The following is a 19,282-nucleotide window of genomic DNA, read 5'->3' on the forward strand; positions in this document are numbered from 1 at the left end:
TTTTGGTTGCCCTTGTTTTTCTAAGAGTAGCTGCATACATTAAGGGGAAAGTAACACATACATGTGGGTGACGTGTTGTTGATTCAGCCCACAGACGGTGCTTGAGGGTATGATTGGATTCGTGGGCCCCTGAGCACCAGGCCCACATCTGCTCATTCCTGGTGGGTGATAACGAGGGGGCTGCACCCTCTCTCCTACCTGGGCTGATCACTGCCCTCTTTCCCAAGTGAGAGATGAGAAGAGCCGCTCCCTACAGGTGAGGCCCAGCCCCCTCCTCCTGCCGACCCAAATTCATCACCATTAGCCTGTCCCTGATGCCTTAAGTAGGGGGCTGGGGCCAGCTCTGACACCGCCTAAACACCCGACAGATCTTCCCAAGCTGCCTTCTACCACCGAGGTAACACATTGCTTTAAGGATGTGTGCGGATGGATTCTCTGTGAATATTCTCTGAGCTTCATCATTAGCTTCTGTAAACATCTCAGCTTTGTAGAATGGTGCTTCTCCTGGGCCTTCCACCATCCCGATCTTTATCACCTCAGCTTCTATTTGGAACTCAGCTCAAGTGCCTTCTTCCCGAGAGCCTGTCCCTGATCACCTTTGACTAGAAAAGGCCCCCAGCCAACCCCCAGTTCCTCTACCCTCTTGCCCTACTTTTGTTTTCTTCACAGAGCTTCTCAATATGACATTATTTATCTGTTCCTCTTTTTGTCTGTCTATCCGCACCAGAGTGGAAGCTCCCTGAAAGCAGGCACATTCCCAATGGCAAAAGAAAGCATGGCCCCTAGCAAGCTATAATTATAAATAATACAAACATATAAATATAGTGACATGCCCAAGATTACATAGCAAGTCAGCGGCAGAACTGGAATTTGGCCCCAGGTCCCCCAGATGCCCGGCCCTCACCATGTTCTTTCCAACATAGCAGGCAAGTGGTAACAGCCAAGATTTGAACCCAGGACTGCAAAGTCAACCTGCTTACCACCAGGCTTTACCTTCTCTCCTAAAACAGCTTCATGTTGATTGGCCTATCCACTGGAATGTAAGTTCTAGAGCCCATATGGTAGCCACTAGCCAAGTGTGGCTATGGAAATGTAAATTAATTAACATTAAATAGAATTTAAAATCCAGTTCAATCTTCTGTCCCACAGGGAAGGATGAAGCCAGCAGTGTGGAGGTGACGTGGCCAGACGGCAAGATGGCAAGCCGGAGTGTGGCCAGTGAGGAGATGAACTCTGTGCTGGAGATCCCCTACCCCCGGAATGAGGACAGACTTCAGGACCCAGCCCCACTGGAGGTGAGCGAGGATGTCTGGGCCTCAGAGCCAGAAAAGCAGTCTCCCCCCGCCCCTCCCCACCACAGCCCCATGGGCTGCAGCTGGGCTCCCAGGAATTTGCAGACTTTGTCCCTAGAATGGTGGAAATCTTCGCAGCAAAGGGCAGGCTTCATAGCGACCCCTCCCTTTGTAGTTGAAGAGGGACAGGTTCTGTTAGGCGTCCCAGCTCAGGCACGCGGATGCCGCAGGAGCCGAACGAGCAGGAGTCTGAACTGAATGTGCTCTCGTCCTTCTCCCAGCCTCCTATTCTCAGTGCAAGAGAAGGAGTCCTGGCAGGGAGGGGCTGCCCCCAGGCCCGGAGCTATGAGCACCCCTCATTCTGGGGTCAGGGTGACAGCCGCTCTGTGGCTGTGATGAGGAGGGAAACTGAGGTGGGATCTTCTCCGCTCACATGTGTCTCTGCTTCTGCCCACCCTGCAGTGCGGCCAAGGATTCTCCCAGCAGGAAAATGGCCATTGCATGGGTGAGTGGCCCGCGGGCACAGGGGACGGGGCAGAGGCCAGAATCTCCCTGGGGATTATCAGCCTGAGCCCTTGGCAAAGCTCGGATTGCAGACCAGAGGAGAAGGGTGGGGAGGGAAACGCGGTTTGTCCCTGGGGCTCCAGGTGCCAAGACAACTCACCAAGGGGGAGTGAGGTTAGCGGCCAGCAGGCCGAGTCACTGCGGTTCTGGGAACTGAGAGTGCTTCCTGCCCTGAACACAGAGGGGGCACTCGGAGGAGACACACAAGCACCTACAGCGCTCACGGGGAGGCCTGCTGCGGGGGCCACTGTGGCGACATTGCACAGGCGTCTTCCATGGGGGGCGGGTGGCTTCGGCTTGGCCAGCTGGCGGGGCAGCGGGCACCGGGGCCGGCAGACAAGGACGGGCATTGCTGGAGCGTGGTCACAGAACAGAAGGGACATTGTCGCCTTGTGCAGCACTGGGGGGCAGGTAGCTACAGCACTGCGAGGACGGCAGCTCAGTGAGGGTCCGCTGACCTTTGGAAAGTCCTCCAAGGACCTGGAGTGACAGCCAGGGGGCCCAACCTCTCAAAGACCCTCAGCCCAATACCTTCCCCGTCAGTGACCCGCAGGGAGGGCTCAGGTCAAGGACCCTCCCGTCTCCAGACCCTCAGGCAGCACCCTTCCCAAGTCCGCTGTGCGCGTGCTCCCGAGTCCCAGGCCAGCGGGTTTGCTCCTGAGATTCAGGAGTGACAAGACACACACAGTCCCTGCCCCCCTGGAGCTCAGAGCCAGCGGGAGAGGCGCCCAGGTAAAGAGCGATGACCACGCCCTGTGAGCAGGGCTGGGTGGGGGAGGGCTGGGACGCGGGAGCCCAAAGGCGGAGCCCTACCCCAGCTCGGAGGGTCGGACAAGGCGCCCCCAGAGAAAACCAGGGTCAAGCTGAGACCTGGTGGGTGATGGGGAGTTTGCCAGGCAGGGAGAGGGGAGAAAGTGTTCGGGTGGAAGGCGCCACGCGGGCAAAGGGCCACAGGTGAGAGAGTGAAGGAGGACAGCTCTAAGGGTGGCCTTGGAGGAAAGGAGTCCCCTCCACCCCCCACAGCCCCGCCCCAGCCACTCTAAACAGATGGTGCATGTACACAGAAATTCCAGCATCTGGCCTGAGCACCAGCAGGACCCTGTGACGTCACCCTTCAGGCCACCTCTTCCTTCTCGTCACCCAGCAGACGTTTATGTGCTCATATGGGGTACTGGGGACTCAGGTCAAGCACCTGCCCTGCAGAAGCATTTGTTTTAGTGAGAGGAGCCACAAACATGTGACCTGGCAGCCAGATGAGATGGGCCAAGAACCCTTTAAGCAAGGTGTCTCTGGAGACTGTTCTAGACTAAGTGGTCGGGGAGAAGACCTTTGAGTTGAGACCTGAATTACGAGAAGGTCCAGCCCCCCAAAGAACTGAGGGAAGAGCAGGAGCAAAGAGCACAAGGCAGGAACAAGGCTTGGCGTGTGAAAGGACCGGGAAGGAGGCTGGCGAGCCTGGAGACGGTGGTGGAGCCAGGCGCTAAGTCGGGGAGGGTGGTGAGGTGTCCGGATCTTGCTCCTAGGGCCCTTTGCAATTAAGCAGGAGAGTGGCATGGCACGAGTCACATTTTCAGAAGATCAGCCTGGCTGCTGAATTGCAGATTAGATTGGAGGGAAGTGTGGCAGCCCCAGCGGCAGTCTGGAGGTGGCTGCAGACCTCCAGGCCGCGGGTGGTGCAGGCTGGGAATAGGCTGTGGCAGAGGAGAGGGAGCTGAGCCGACAGACGGGTACTAAGGGGGCAGAATGGCGGGATCTGTTGTGAAATTGCCTACAGAGGTAAGAGAAAAGGAGGAACTAGGGGTCACTCCTGTGTTCGAGCAGCTGAGGGGGTGCCAGTGGTGTGACTTAGGCAAGATGGGGTCCGGGGCGGCGGAAGAAGTTCGAGGGCTAGGGGAGCTAGAGTTTCATTTTGGACCTGCTGAGTGTGAGATGCAGGTTAGATTCACAAGTCTGGAGCCCCAGGGACAGGTTGGGGCTGGAGATAGGAATCTGGAATCATCCATGTATGAAGGGACCACCTACAGAAAGTGTGGTAGATAGAAGATCGAGGACCAAGCCTGACACCCCCAGCATGTAGAGGTCAAGTAGAGAACAAGCCAGCCTAAAGGACTAAAATTGAGGATGTTGAGGCCTAGAGAGGAGGACATGCCCAGGGTCACAGAGTAGGTGGGGCAACAGAGCCTGAGCAAGGACCCACTGCCCCACATGTCCCCGGTAAGTGACTCCCCTCCCCTTCTAGACACCAACGAATGCATCCAGTTCCCATTTGTGTGCCCTCGAGACAAGCCCGTGTGTGTCAACACGTACGGAAGTTACAGGTGCCGGACCAACAAGAGGTGCAGTCGCGGCTATGAGCCCAACGAGGACGGCACGGCCTGTGTGGGTGAGTGAGGCCCCGCCGCAGCCCGGTAGGACATGAGGAATTTGTCTTCCACTGGGGAGCGCTGGGGAGGCCCCCAATCAAGGTCCCCATCCCCTGACTTCTCCTGGCTGGCTGGAGGCTCCTTAGATCCCCGCGGGGACTCCAGGGAAGACCATGACAGAGGTTTGGGGAAGGCCCCCCACTACTGCCACCATCTGAAGGGTCCCTCGGGTGCTGCACCCTGGCCAGAGGTGATTGTGCTTACTTCTCCCCTTTTCACATTTCCTAAAACAAATTCTCCTACCTTAAGGTCAGCCCATCTTCTCCTACCAGGGATAGAAACTAGCTCCTACTACTCATCTTTGTCTGAATTTCTGAACTGGTATTTGTCTTCTTCCTCCCAAATGCTTCCCCGCACCCCCATCCCACCCCAACCCCCTTTCTCTTTTTCCCATTCTCTCTCTCTCTCTCTCCCCCTCCCCCATCCTTTTGCAGCTCAAGTGGCCTTTTTAGGTGGGTATCCTTCTGCTGCCTTTAGAATCTCTGAGCCTCTCTCTCGGGCCTCATATCTTTCTCTAGGCCTTGGACTTTGCCTTCAGTTATATGCACTTTAAATCCCTTCAATAAAGGAAAAAAAAAAAGAAAAAGAAAAAAAACTAACAACCTTTGTGGAAAACTAAATCTCTCCCGCTGCCTGGCTCTCTCTCCACGCCCAGTAGATTCTGTCGCGTGCACCCTTGGAATGGACCGCAGGGGTGGTCATCTTTGAAAAGGGAAGTTTGGGAGATACGGATATTTATGTAATCTTAGTTACTTGTGAAACCTTTTCTTTTCTGAGGAAAACAAAAAAGGAAAGCCTCCCCTCCTACCCCATCTACCCTCCCTCACTTCTTCAGAAGAATCATGATAGTCCTGTCTTTTCTGTATTCTCCAGTGTCACAAGCACCCTGTTTTGCCCTTAACAAAGATGGCTCCCAGGCGGTTGCCTGCTCAGTTGATTCACTCATGTATCATGTGCCTGCTGGTTTGGCCTGTGCTGTTTCTGCTCTGTGCGCCCTGACTTCCTGTGGTAGAGAAAGCCTTATTGGAGTTGGTGGTTATGATGGGAGGGGAAAGGGTGGCCCTTTGGGACTCTTGATAAAAATGTTAAAGTTTGAATTTGCTAAGTCCTCCAGCCTCTTTCTGGAGAAATTATGCCAATAAACTCTCTGCTGGATATTAGTGCCTAGCTGGTGAAAACAAAAATGTGTCTGGGGCAAGTAGATGCTGGTTGGAATGTTGAATTAGCAGCAGCCCTTCCATCATGGGGCACTTGGAAAGCAAATCACGAGACAGGGAAAGTATCTGCCCTGAACAGGAGCAATGGTTTGGGTATGTGCACCAATGTTCACGTTTGGGAGGCTGGAGTTTGGACCAGGCAAGGGATGTAGGATGAGCAAGGGGCAGATTGTGGAGGGAATATTCTGGGCCTTTTACCTGGAGGAAGTCACTTGTCTACACTGGGCCTCAGTGTCCCTAATCTAAATAGCAAGAGATTTGGTCTGGTATATCCCTAAAGCCCTTTCCTTTCTAAGATCCTTCAGTGTGTGGCTGGACAGAGACATAGCTAGTCTCAGGTTACCCTGATTTCTAGAAAGAATCTGGCAACTTGGTCTCCTCTGCAGTATGCTTAGACACCTGGAAGCTTCTGTAGCTAGAGCACCCGTTGGGAATGATGTAACACCATAGAATACTTTCACAAGCAGCCTCGGTAGTGAAGGCTTATTATAAATCACAGATCTATTCTTCAGGGGGAAAAACAGTTGCCCCAAGATATAATAAAATCACACTTAAGAATGCAGCAGGCATTTTAAAAACATATTTAACAAAAAACCTACCATCTTCTAATAGAATAATAGTCCCAATAAATCACGAAATATGAATTCATATGAATTTGTAGCTAGTACTGTTTTTACACTCAGAATGGGACCTGAAAAGTCTCAAAATAAAAACAGCTACATTTCCACAAGAAAACATATAACGACTTAAAAATTGCTCCACTTCTGGGCAGCCCGCTCCTGTGTGTTCACATAGAACTAAAGGCGAGGGTAGGCCCAGAGAGATGAAGTGATCTGCCCAAGGTCACAGAGCCAGCGGTCCCCAGGCAAGGCTCGAGCCCTTTCCTAGCACACAGTCTTGTCAGGGGGTCACTGTTCAGACTATTCCCTAGTCATTCTAGAAGCTGCTGCCTTTTTCAAAGTGAACAAGTAGATCTCAGAGAGTAAGATACGTAAAACCCAAAATCCACAGAGGCAGTGGTTCCAAATGTAATGGCAAATGACAAGGTAACAGTCTCCATTGACAGACTGCGCACAACAGCACAAGAAATAAGGAACAGGGCAGCTAGTGAGACAGCCTGCCAAGGACACCAGAAAATTCAGGATGGCAGCAAATTTCAGAGGATGGATACCTTCTAAAGTAATAACTGTAAATCCTCGCACATCGAGTTCCTTGTAACAGGGTATATTTGTGTCATTTTACCCTACTTGGTGGTGGGGCCAGATGAGTTACCAAGGGGAGTTCCAAGTTCCCCCAGCTGTCAAGAGCACAACTACAATATCCCAACTCCAGGGTAAGAAGGCTTACTCTGGATGTGGTTCATTCATTCAACAAATATTAGTTGAACACCTACTATGTGCCAGGTACTAAGCAAGGCTCTGGGCATACAATGGTAAGTAGAGATGACATGGTTACTGTCCCCACACCGTCTTCCTCCAGCCAGATGGAGAGAAGCCCAGTGCATGGGGTGAGAGTAGGACTTACAGGGGCTTTCTGAAAAATCTAGCTAAATTCTTGGGTTGCTACACCAGAAAGCAAGCTCTTTGCATTCGTTCACTCAAATATTCATTCAGCAAGCATTCATTGAGAACCTCCTGTGTGACAAGCACTGGGTCCCTTCCACGAGGAAAGTGACAGGGTCCAATGAGGTGGGTCACGTCTCCTGCCCCCAGGATGCTTGTGTTGAAAGAAATACGAGGCTAAAAGATACAGAGGCCAGGCAGGTACTGACGCAACTCAGGGTTACCTGCCCCCAAACAAGAGAGCCTCCCCTGCGGGCCAGGGATCCAGGCTCTCTGAGCCAACTGCCCCCAGGCCAGGACATTTGCTGGTCTGTGCTGAACTGGTCCCAGAGCTGCCCCCAAGCTAGCCAGGCGCAGGATCACTATCCCTCTTTCTTCCAACTCCCCTCCCTCTGATGCCCACAGGTGCCTACACACTTGCCTTCCCCTTCTGAGCACAGAAAATTCAGTCCTTTCTTTGGCCCTTAGCCCCACTCAGGCTCCTCACATCATCCTTTCCTTATACTGGACTTGAGTTTGTAACAAAAATTGCAAATGGTCCAGGGCTGACGAGTGGCACAGGCCTCCAGGGGAACGTGTGAACAGAGGAGCTGGGCCCCAACTGGGGCAGCCCCGGCTCACTCTAGCAGTAGCAGTAGTAATACCATTTTTATTCTGCCCAAGAACACTCCTCTCCCCAGGAATGTACCCCTTAACATGAGAGGAATATCCAAGTTTAGTGAGCTTGGCCTGTCTGGGCCAGATCTAAGCTCTTTAGAAAAATCAGCCTGTGTAATCCTCACAGCAGTCCCAAGCGGAAAGTGCTATAATGACCCCCGTTTTACAGAGAAGCTAAGTGGCTTGCCCGGCTCACACAGGACAGGCAGACGAAGGACTCCATCAGAGCGGTCTGGCCCCTAGCCTGAGCTCTTAACATGGCTGCTTCGGGGGGCTAGCCAGTGACACAAAAGCCGCCATGTCTCCGTGCTGCCCAGGGGCAGGGGATGGGTTGGGAAGGAGGAAATGGAGCCCTGGAAGAGCCACACCACAACTGCAAGAGGTGAGGGTGTCCAGGCCAAGTCCCCTCACCAGCTGGTGTGGCTGGCCTTAGCAAATGCAGAGCCATGAATCACCGGTGCAGCCTCTTCTGTCGCCAGCCCTGCTCTGGGGAGGTGCCATTCTGAGGGCCAAGAGTTTGATTATGTGTCACTCTGGCTGCTATGGCCCCCTCCCAGGGTCTGGGCATCACACCCTGACCGGCACCCCTGGACTGTGACCCAACAGGAGCTCCACTCCAGCCTCCCAACAGGGCTGCTGGTCATCTCTCCAGAGCCCCATGGAGACAAAAGATGAACACTTCATTTTCTCAGGGAGCCAGCGGGGTTTTTCCAGCAGATTCCAGCGTGATACCCCACCCAGACTGCCAGCCCAGGAGGCAAGCCAAGTCCCTCCCCTTCTCTCCCTCCCCGGGGTCAGCATGGGCCAGAACCCCAGCCACATCCTGTTAGGGCTGATGTGGTGTCTCCTTAGCAACAGACACATCCCAGAAGAGGAAGGAGGAGGCGAGAGAGCACGGACCGGTTAACGCGGCGGACCACGCCAACCCCTCCTTCAGCAGCCGTCCTCTTAGGGAACTGTGGTTGAAGGGTAGACCATGAGAGAAAAATGAGAAACAGGAAGAGGAAAAAACCCTCCTCGGGGGAAAGAGCTAACATGTATGGAGCGCCTATCATCTGCCAAGAACTTTACATGGATGTCCCCAGGGATCCCCGTACCCGTGCTATGGGATAAATGTTACTCACCTGTTTTCTCACCAAAGAAGCAAGGCTCAGAAAGAACAAGCTCCCCAAGGTCCCATAGCTGGTGAAGTGGCAAAAGCTGTGATCCAGACTGGCAACTGGCTCCCACACCTGGGTCCTGAAGCCTCCTGGGGAACAACCCCCAGGTAACGGACACCTGAGCAAATTATTTAACTGACAGTCACTCGGTGTACGCTGGCTGGACACGTACTGTGTGCTGGGCATTGCTCTCGTGGCCTAGCCATACGTCTGTGTACAACCTGAATGGCCTGGTGACATATGGCAGGCGCTAAACTACATAAGAATATAGTGTGTCAGAAGGCGATAAGTCTATTGCAGTGGGGGCATCAGCGTGAGGGCACATTGAGAGTGCTGCGCTAGAGGCAGAAGGGCCCTTTAAATCGAGGGGGCGGCGCTCAGGGAAAGAGGCACCGAAGCAGAAATGTCAAGTAGGTGTGCTGCCCTCCAGGCTGTTTTCTCATCTGTAAAATAGGGATAATACCTAATCACGGAGTCATTTTATTAAACAAGATGATATAAAACACTTGACATGGTGCCTGGCACATAGTAATGCCCCAAATAAATTTCAAATGTTAATAGTATTAACAAGTAGCAACGGTCAGGTTGGAGCCTGGCTCTGTTCAGTGCCGAACCTCACGTGGCTCCCAGCACGCACTGCGGTGGCCCGGTTCTCCTGGGAGTCTGCGGTGTAGGAGATGTGGAGGACCCTGGCCACCCTCGCGCAGCTGACAGCTTTGCAGGGAAGAGACCTCAAGACTGAAAATAGCCATAAGGAAGCAGAGCAAACCTTCCTGGGGCCTGGGCTGTGGTGCTGTTCAGCTTAATTCTCACGCAGCGCCATTCCAAGAGAAAAATCATAAAATTAGGTACACTGAGCGAGGAGACTGTGCCACTGACCAGGCTGCACAGAGCACAGGGTCCGCCTGCAGCTAGTAACCTGGCCTGGGGATTGGGCCCTCCACCAGCACAGAAGCCTAGAACAAAGTGCAGAGGGACCTGAGAGATCATTTAGTCCTGCCCCATCCTGTTCAGCTGTGAAAACTGGGGCCCAAAAGGAACAGTGACTTCCGGGAGATCACAGCCTAGCGGGGAATCAGACTCCGGCCTGGGGCTTCTCCTTGCTCACCCTGCCTCCTTCTCCAGGAAGCTCAAAGTATTTCATACGCACGGTTGTATCAACAGTTTCTGAAATAGGAAGGGGTGGGGGCTCAGGGGTGGGGGGGGCAGAGCTTGTCCTTTCCATGGTGCTGACCCAGAATCAGAGTCAGCGTAAATGCCCACCAAGCGAACCAAAGAACCATGCTTGGCCCATGGAAACAGCTAAGGAAGAGCTGAGTGGAAGTACTAGGTGCACAGAGGGTCCTGCTCGACTGAGAAGGGAGGCTGCAGCCAAGGTCGGGCACAGGGGATGAGGTGCGTACTCAGCCCCAGGAGGATTTACCCACCTTAAAACCGTGGCGTTCAGGGAGCACCGAGCAGGGGCTGAGTGGGGCCGGGATGCACCCTTCCACCTTCCTCCCTCCCCTCCCAGGACAGGTGGAGAGCATGAGCTGAGCCACGAGATCACGGCCAGGGCAACTCAAAGCAGCTGCCCAGCACAGGGAAGGGCCTAGCGTCGCTGCCTCTACCCTTTGAGTTAGTCAGTGGCCACGTGCAGTTGAACTGTATCATTCAGCGGCCACTTACCTGTCTGCACCTGCCTAAGCTGCTTCTCGGGTCATGTTGCCGCAGGGGCCAGCAGATTTCACATCTGTATATTCCTGTCCTTGCTGCCTGTCTCTTCCTGCCAGCCCTCCTGGTGGGCTGCATTTCCCACTCCCCTGACAGGCACGTGGGGAGAGGGGGAGGAGATGAGTAAGACCACCTGCATTACCCCTTCCCAAGAAGTCCCTGTCCAGAACCTCAGGAACCTGGCCTGCCTGCCAGAAGGGAAGTCTGGGGCCCAGAACACTTGCTATAGAGGGAACTCGTTGTCCTTCAGGCCAGCCCCACAGCAGCCATGAAGTCCTATCACCCAGAATCATTAATGCAGCTCTCCCTCCACCACAAGATTGATCTGAGGGCTGTCCTCCCTCCACCCCAGACCTGAGTGCAGAGCTCCTGGGGAAGGAGAAAAGCCCAATCACCTCCCCAACTGCCGGTGGGGACCATGGCAGAGGAACAAGCTTGGGCCACAGGGAGGAAGGTAAACCCCATACATACCTTCACTGCATTTTTTCAGGTCCCCTGGCTCAAGATTTACAGGCCTTGAAGGCAGACACAGAGGAAAGAGGAGAGGGGTCTCAGTCTCACCCCAACACTGAATGTGTGTCGTGGGCCAGAATGCCACATTCTTTCCTAGAGAGCTGATCCAAAATTCCTATGGCCCTCCATCCTTCCTTCCATCTAACCTTACTTAAAACATTCTCTTCGCCCTGAGACTCTGGGATCAAATGGACTGAGGCTTGATCCCAGACACCCCACCTACACGACCTGTTAGTCATCTTAAGCCGCTTCCTCTCTCTGAGCCTCAGTTTCCTCCTCCACAGAAAGGAAGCCTAACAACTCACAGAGCTGTGGAGCTAAAGCATTCAAGGTACACAGTGCAGGGCCTGACTGATAAAATGCAGATATTATTTTACAATCTGTCCCAGGCCCTTTAATCTCCTGCTTTCACTTCTAGCACTGCCTGATTTTACAACAATCCATAAGTAATTAACTGGGGCAATGTTAGACCTATAAGAATCCTTCCCAAAGAGACACATCCATCACTCAAATGCAGAGTTCATTTGGGGACCGGGTTACACAGTATCTTTCCTTTGAAGAGTTCCAGCCCTGTATTTAGATCTGCACTGGGGAAAACAGGGCCGATCGGTACCCATCCGTTCACCTGCCTCTCCAGGCTCTGTGAGCATCCATCTCAAGCCAGGCAGCCCTCTCACTCACCTCTGAACCATCAGTCATCTCCGGCACCCATCTTATCTGTATGCATTCACTTGTCTGTCCGTCCGTCCATCCATCCATCCATCCATCCACCCACCCACGGTACTTCACTCCCTAGGGCCCCAGGCCCAGACTTTCCAGGAAACATACTCAGCCCCAGGAGGATTTACCCACCTTAAAACCATGATGTTCAGGGAGCACCGAGCAGGGGCTGAGTGGGGCCGGGATGCACCCTTCCTCCTTCCTCCCTCCCCTCCCAGGACAGGTGGAGAGCATGAGCTGAGCCACGAGATCACGGCCAGAGCAACTCAAAGCAGCTGCCCAGCACAGGGGAGGGCCTAGTTAGTCAGTGGCCACGTGCAGTTGAACTGTATCATTCAGCGGCCACTTACCTGTCTGCACCTGCCTAAGCTGCTTCTCGGGTCACGTTGCCCCAGGGGCCAGCAGATTTCACATCTGTATATTCCTGTCCTTGCTGCCTGTCTCTTCCTGCCAGCCCTCCTGGTGGGCTGCATTTCCCACTCCCCTGACAGGCACGTGGGGAGAGGGGGAGGTGGTGGAAATGAGTAAGACGAGATCCCCACCCTCCGACAGTTTACCAAGGAAACAGGGACAGAGGGAAGAAGGCCCTTGCCATCCACAAGGTCCAGTAAGCTGTGTATAACATTTCCCCCTTCCGGGGCTTTGCTCAGACTGCTCTCAGGTGGTGGCTGGTCCCCAATCACTTTTCCATTACAGAAATCAGTAACTTGAATTACTCTAAAATATCGAGCCCCATCATGCCTCTGCAAAGCTAATTTTTCTGTGTCCGCATTTGCCCACATGCTTCTCCCTGGGTCTGGAATCTGCCTTTAGGAGGCAATCCAGGTAGAATGGAGTCTTTCACCCAACTGTGACACACTGGCAGGATGAGAGCAGGGTTTGGGCTCTGACGTATAGGTGACACTTACTAGCTGTGGGCGCTTGTCAAGCTACCTAACCACCTGGAACATCAGTTTCCTCATCTATAAAATAAGAATTCAAATATAACCACCCACCAGAGTGTTAGAGAACTAAATGGAATTATAATGTACATGAATGTTCCTGGCATATATTAGAGAATCAGAGAACTCTTGGATAAATATGTTTATTCTATGCAAGAACCTGGAACCTGGCTATAAGTCTGTATCATGAGGCCACTGTATAATGAGGTCCTGGTGTAACTTCAGCAGTAACAATATTTTACTTTGGAGAAATAGATTAGCATTTACAACGATGCATTCTCCGCGTGCTCTCATTTTGCAGATGACAGAGCTGGGACTTAGGGTGGCTAAGTGCATGACTCGGGGTCGGCAGACTGCGGCAGCCCTCTGACTCCCTTCCCACTCCACCTCCTCCGCCGTCCCCAGTTCCAAACCGCAAGTCCCGGTGCAGCTCCAGGAGGCTGCAGGCTAAGTTCTGCCAGCCGGCAGATGCTGACCCGACAAGCCCGTTAAATGGCGCCTTAGAGGAAGAGCTGGGAGCTCGGTACCATCTGCCCTGAGCACTGCCAGGAGAATGAATCCTCCCCAAGTTGCCTGAAAGGGGTCGGGTGGAAACCTCAGAAGGCATTAGCGGACACCTATTTCCTGCCGGCACATTCTAGGCCAGTTTCTCACTGACTCCTCAAAACCAGTTGTTCTCAGCCTTTTCTTGGGGGGTGGTCACATACCTCTTTGCAAATCTGCCAAAAGCCTTCCCCCGATAAAGGCACATTGTTTTGCCCCTAAGTGCAGGGGGTGGGGTCAAGGCTCAGAGCTCCTGGGGTAAACTTGGGCTGTTTTAAGATTTTCTTAGGTACCAGGGACCTTCTCTTTTGGGCGCCCCACCCCTCATCCTATCAAACACTGTCCTAGACATCCTCAGCTCACCCTGAATTACACACACACACACACACACACACACACACACGGAGTTGAGTTGAATTACGGCTGTTTGACAGTGCTACATTTTGTAGATATGCAATGAAACATTAATTTCAGTTCTGCCTTTTCTTTTCCTATCTTGGAACCAATAAACTTTTTTGGTAAATTTTATTGGAATGTACCATACATATAGAAAAATACACAAATCTTAAGTGTACAGCTCCACGAGTTCTCACAAAGCAAGCCCATCTGTGTAACCAGCACTCTGCTGGAGAGACAGATCGTGAGCACCCGATGGCTTGCTTTGTGAGAAGTCCCCCCAGGCCCCCTTCTGTTTGCTACATCCCACCCCAGGGCAGCTGCTTTCCTGACTTCTAACACCATAGATTCGTTTTGCCTGTATTAGAATTGGTTATAAGTGGAGTCATCACTTGCATTCATTTTGTGTCTTGTTGCTTTTCTGGAACGATGAACTTTTATTTGGGTCTCAGACATTTTCCAAGGCCCATGAAAAGGCTCCTAGGCTCTAAGTACTGTCGAAATCAGGGGTGCTTGACCTCGTTTTCACACTATAATCTCCAGGGAAACTTTAAAAAAAAACCCTGATGCCCAGGCTGCACCCCCAGAATAATAAAATCAGCATCTTTGGGGATAGGACCAGACATCCGCGGTTCCTCTTGCTCCCAAGGTGACATCGAGTGCAGCCAACGATGAGAGGCGCTGGTCTGAGCAATTTTGTCAAGTATTAGGACCCCTATTTTTACAGCTGGGGAAGGAAACTGAGGCTCAAGGAGTCTCCACCATGTGCTACTCTCATGAAGCCTGATCTCCAATTCAGGTCTCACTAGGAGTGCTATTTGCATTGCCTTCATCCTTGGTCAATGGTAAAACCAAAACCAGGTGCAGGTGCTTCCTGCCAGAAACCTTCCTTACTGTAAGTCCTTCCGGAACTGTGGAGAAGGGAGCTGGGGGTTCCCAGGAAAAAGGCAGCACCCCAGGGGCCGGCTGTAGGGAGAGTCACCACCAACTGGACTCCATCTTTGCCCCACACCTCCTCTGAAAGCAGGTGGAAGTGGCTGTGGCTGTGGGTTTGGGGGGTTCTAGGAATGTTTCCCAGGCTGCTTTGATTCCAGGGTGCACTGCACGATTCTGCCACTAGGTGGCACAGTGAGCTTCCGTAAACCCTGCGGTTTTCACACACCCCCAAAGGAAGCTAGAGGGCAGAGTTTGGCAACAGGAGCCAAGGGAATGGCAGCCCAGAGCTGCTGGGGATTCCTGTGCTCCCTGGGGCCTGATGGGCCCATTCCTGGCTGGCAAGGGGGATGCAGGGACATGGCTGCGGCCGGACCCGCAGGAGAGGCCACACCCCCCTGTAACTGAGCCCGCAGAGGAAAGCCCGGGAGAAGCCCCGGCTCACCTGCTTCTCCCCACTCTGCCTTTCACCAAGCTGCCCCTGTGGACCCCACGGTTCTGTGAGGAGCACAGCCCACCCCCACTCCTGTGATGCCTAGAGGTACCAGCCCTGGGCTTGGAGGTACCAGGCACAGCTCCACGTCCTTACCTGGGAATCTGTCAAATCCTTACCTAGGACCCGACCTCGAGCTCTGACAGGGTCCCTGAAGCTGGATTAATCATCTTCCACACAGCTTGGAGTCAGACTGCCTAGATTCGAAGCCAAGCTCTGCCACGTCCTAGTTGTGTAACTTTGGGCAAGTTATTTAACTTCTGTGAGCCTCAGTCTCCTCATCTGTAAAATGGGAATAATAGTCCACACTATAGGATTGTTGTGAGGATTGAATGATTATGTAGGGTCTTAGCCTAGTGCCTGGCACATAGCAAGTGATAAATGTTAGCTACTATTGTTTAATATTACAACTAATAACCTTGCATACGGGACAGACAGAATGAACCCACCCTCGTGTTAAAAACAACCTCCATTGTGACCACCCAAACACACCCTAGGTTTGAGCACAGGTAGTGGGTCCCGGGCTCCCCATGATTCAGGCAAAGGCCCAGCTGCCCCTCCAGAGCAGCAAGTACAAGCGTGGAAGCCACCCAGACTCCCATTCAGCACCACCCAGAGGGGATCTCCCCAAAGCCCCCATCCTGAAGCCAGAGCCATTGTCCCCCCAGTCTGGTGAGACCCTCTCTTTGTCCACAGCCCTGAGTGTGTGATCCTGGCCGCCCTGCAGCATAAGGCATCTTCCATCGGGATGCCATCCCCATAGTGTCAGAGTGAGCACTGGGTCAGGAGAGCTCGGTTCTAGATTTGGTACAATCCTCAACCAGCTGTGTGACCTGGGGCAAGTCATGTGACTGTTCTGGGCCTCTCCATTCTGCCTCATTTAGATGATCTTTAAATCCCCTCCCAGCTCTAGCATATGGTTTTACCAAAGCATCTGGCACACAATAGGTGCTCAATAAAGGTTACTTGGTTTTATAAAATGCAAGACACAACCTTGCTAGGTTTCAACACTCACATGCTTTTCTAGTCTTTAAAACTGAGTGACTTCTGTGATCCAGCCCCTAACAGGGCCCAACCCAGGTTAAGAGCTCAAAAAATGGGTGTTTAATCAATTCGTTACTTACTTTTGACCTGGCTTTCAGTCAAGCGGTTCCCTCCACACGAGGCTGCAAATGCCCCATAAAGGCTCCAGATTAGAGAATCCGGAATGTAGCCTCCCCACTAGACTACAAAGCTCCAAGAAGACAGGGTGGGTTCTGCCCATGTCAGGTTTACCACTCCTTCAGGGACACAGTCAGCCCTACCTCCTTAGCATGAGGCGGGTGGGCAGCTGAGCCTCGCCTCATTGGAGGCCTGGGGCACAGAACTGGCAGCCCACCACCATAGGGGAGAGAAGCAGCACAGAGCCTCAAGCTGGGCAAGTCCTTTTATTGGAAAAAGAAATAATAAAACCAAAGGCCACTGCATCACCTTTGCCCAGCCATCCCACAGGAGAGGCACTGGTCAGACATAAGGCCCAGCCACACAGTGGGCCAGGGAGGGCATGGGCCAGGCCCAGGGGTCAGGGGGCTGCCGTGGAGTTCACTGGGTCGCTGCCTTCTGTGAGGGATCCTTGGATGCAGACCCACCCAATCGGGCTCAGGGACCGGGCTGCCCTCTGCAGCTCGCTGGGTAGGCATCTCCCTCCCAAAGGCCGCTCTCTTGTCCAAAAGAAAACCAAGCCCCTCTTTGGTTCTAGAAAGCTACCAGCAGTGGCCGGTCTTTCAGATGCCCTTTTAGCACCTCCTGCCAGCTGAGGCAGGCAGCCGCTTTCTGTCCCTTATTGGGGCACCAGGACAGAGCTGCTTCCTTCCCACTGGCCACCCTGGGCCTTGGCAGGCAGGGCCTCATTGGCTGGGTGCTTCTCTTCCCTTTCAAGAAAGGAGTTTGCCTTTTCCCCTGCAGGTTGCCAGCTCCTTTGAACATCCAAAGAAGCCTTGTTTACGCAGCCTTAGAGAGCTCCAGAGCCTGGGCGGGCTGAATATGCAGCATGTGTGGCCCTGTTGCCTTGTCATGGGGGGAGGGGTGTTGGGAGAGGGACACGGGAGGCCCCAGAAGGTTGGCTCTGATCCTAGACCCCCAACTTCTCTTGTGCTAGAATGTACACAGTAGAATGAGGAGGTGGGGAGAACTTTGCAGGTGGGGGGAGAGACCAGGAAGAAGAGCCAAGCTGGCAGCCCTAGGCAAGGGGCAAGGAGCTTTAGGACATTTATTTACAAAGGGACAGGCTGGACCCATGCAGGGAAGCAGCCACAGACCATCACAAAGATGAGACAGGTCGCAGAGAGGGGCGGTCATTGGCCTGGCAACTAAGGGGAACAGACAAGTGCACTCCCACACCTACACTCACACAAGCGCACTCTCGCACATGCATTCGAGCGTGTGATCATGCACACGCCTGCACAGCCACACGTGCATTCGTGCACACAGTACTCTCAGGTATGTGCGTTCACACACTGGCCTGCACGCACACGCACTCATTCTCTCGTACACACAGGTTCTAACCCCAAGAAGTTGGCTCCAGTCCTGGAGGTTCACACCCCCCAAAGCTACATGTCTCCACGAAGCATTTCTCTAGACCCCCTTATAATAACCTCCCAGAGCCCCAGGCTGTGTGCCCCACAAGCAGCGCCCCGTGTCCTGCAAAATCTCAGGAGTTGGATGTTTCTTGGCAAGGCCAACGTGGCCTCCAGGCTTTGGATGGGGGAAGGGGAAGCCATGAGTCTAGAAGGGGTCAGGACGGGACTGAGTGGCTCCCATCTCCCCAGACCTCGAATCCGGTGGAGGTAGGTTCACAGACAGGCAAAGCCCCTGCAGTGGCCCCAGAAAGAGCAGAACACAGGGAGACAGCCACCGGCAGCAGGACCCTGGGGGGCGAGAGTCCTGGTGGATGTGGGATTTGGGCTGAGGAATCATGCGGGATGGGATTTCTCTCTGGGACCTGAGCCCCACCCCAGGGTGTTGGGAGAGGAGCAGCAGAAGAAAAGGGCTTTCCAAATCGTGTTGCCCACCCCGCCCCAGCCTTGCCCTGGAAGATCTGTCTGCGGTGACCAGACCTGCCCCCTGGGGAAAGTGCCAGGTCCGGAAGTGGGCCGTCCTGCCAGGGGTGAGGGGCAGGAGTGCGGGAGGGGGCGCGGGGAGACGGGCTCCGCAAGGACGTCGAACCAGTCACCCTCCCTCCCGCCCCGGGGAGCAGCCAGGGCCCAGAGAATGACTCAGAAGCGGGTGCTCTGGTAGCGCAGCCGCCGCAGGTCTGAGAGGCCCTCAGTCCGGCCATACACCTCCCTGCAGGGACTCTCGGCCAGTCACCGGGCCCCCGCCCCGCCGCCCCCGCCGCTGCTGCCGCTGCCCGAGCTGCTGCCGCTGCTGGAGCTGCCGCTGCTGCACCTGTCCTCGTAGATGGAGATCTCGATCTGCGGCGGCGTTAAGGACGGACCCCCTGCCAGCTGCCGAGAAGGGGCGGACGGACCGGCGGACGGAGGCCAGCAGGGGAGCGGGAGGCCGGCGGGGGCCGCTGCCCAGACGGCGAGGACGGCGAGGACGGCGAGGAAGGAGGCTTGCGGCACTAGCCACTAGACCCCGGGCCGCCGCGCTCCCGCACGCACGCACTCGGTGCACGTCCGCAGCGACCCCGAGGGCCGCGCACACCCAGGTCAGAAGCTCCCACTCTAGTGGGCCTAGCTACCAAACCCCAGGACGGGTGGTGTCACTGCCCACGGCAAGTGGGAGGACTTCGGTGTCCTGCTTTCAAATCCTGACTCGCCTACTCTCGAGCGACGTGGCCTTAGACGGGGTCGTTTAACGTGTTACCCATTAATGATTGCATATGTAAAATGGTGGTAATCCGAGAACCTCGGGGTTGTCTGGGGACTGACTGAAATCACGCATGTAAAGCGGCAAGCACAATGCCCGCTCCTTAGAAAAGGCTCAATAAAAAGAAGCCCGGCTCACAGGGCTTTGTAAACAGAAGATTCCAGTGTTTGTGTTTTCTTTACTCTTTTTCCTCTCAATTTTCTAGCAAAAATTTATTTTTTAACAATTTTACTCTCATTGCTAATGACTGCGGGCGGGATGTGTGCACACACTTCTGCAGGTGAGCAGACCTATAACCCACCC

The 19,282-nt window shown here is 53.9% G+C and overlaps 1 protein-coding gene across 4 annotated transcripts in view; it reads left to right on the forward strand.

Annotated features, from left to right (window-relative positions):
• Positions 1-19,128, forward strand: part of CRTAC1 (cartilage acidic protein 1) — a 145,078-nt gene extending 125,950 nt beyond the window's left edge. For 2 of the 4 annotated variants that reach the window (XM_028098823.2, XM_028098826.2), the window contains 4 exons: positions 1,150-1,295; positions 1,755-1,797; positions 4,096-4,239; positions 5,153-5,439. In XM_028098823.2, the coding sequence (XP_027954624.1) occupies positions 1,150-1,295; positions 1,755-1,797; positions 4,096-4,239; positions 5,153-5,421 (602 nt within the window). In that variant the 3' untranslated portion in view covers positions 5,422-5,439. Of the gene's footprint in view, positions 1-1,149; positions 1,296-1,754; positions 1,798-4,095; positions 4,240-5,152; positions 5,440-18,457 lie in introns of those variants that run through there. The other 2 variants (XM_028098825.2, XM_028098830.2) reach the window with 2 other exon arrangements.
• The last annotated feature ends 154 nt before the right edge of the window (positions 19,129-19,282 follow it).

This window comes from Eumetopias jubatus, unplaced genomic scaffold, assembly GCF_037043125.1.
Source record: "Eumetopias jubatus isolate StellerSeaLion01/CBP00866 unplaced genomic scaffold, mEumJub1_p1.0 scaffold_17, whole genome shotgun sequence".
NCBI classification, from domain to species: domain Eukaryota; kingdom Metazoa; phylum Chordata; class Mammalia; order Carnivora; family Otariidae; genus Eumetopias; species Eumetopias jubatus.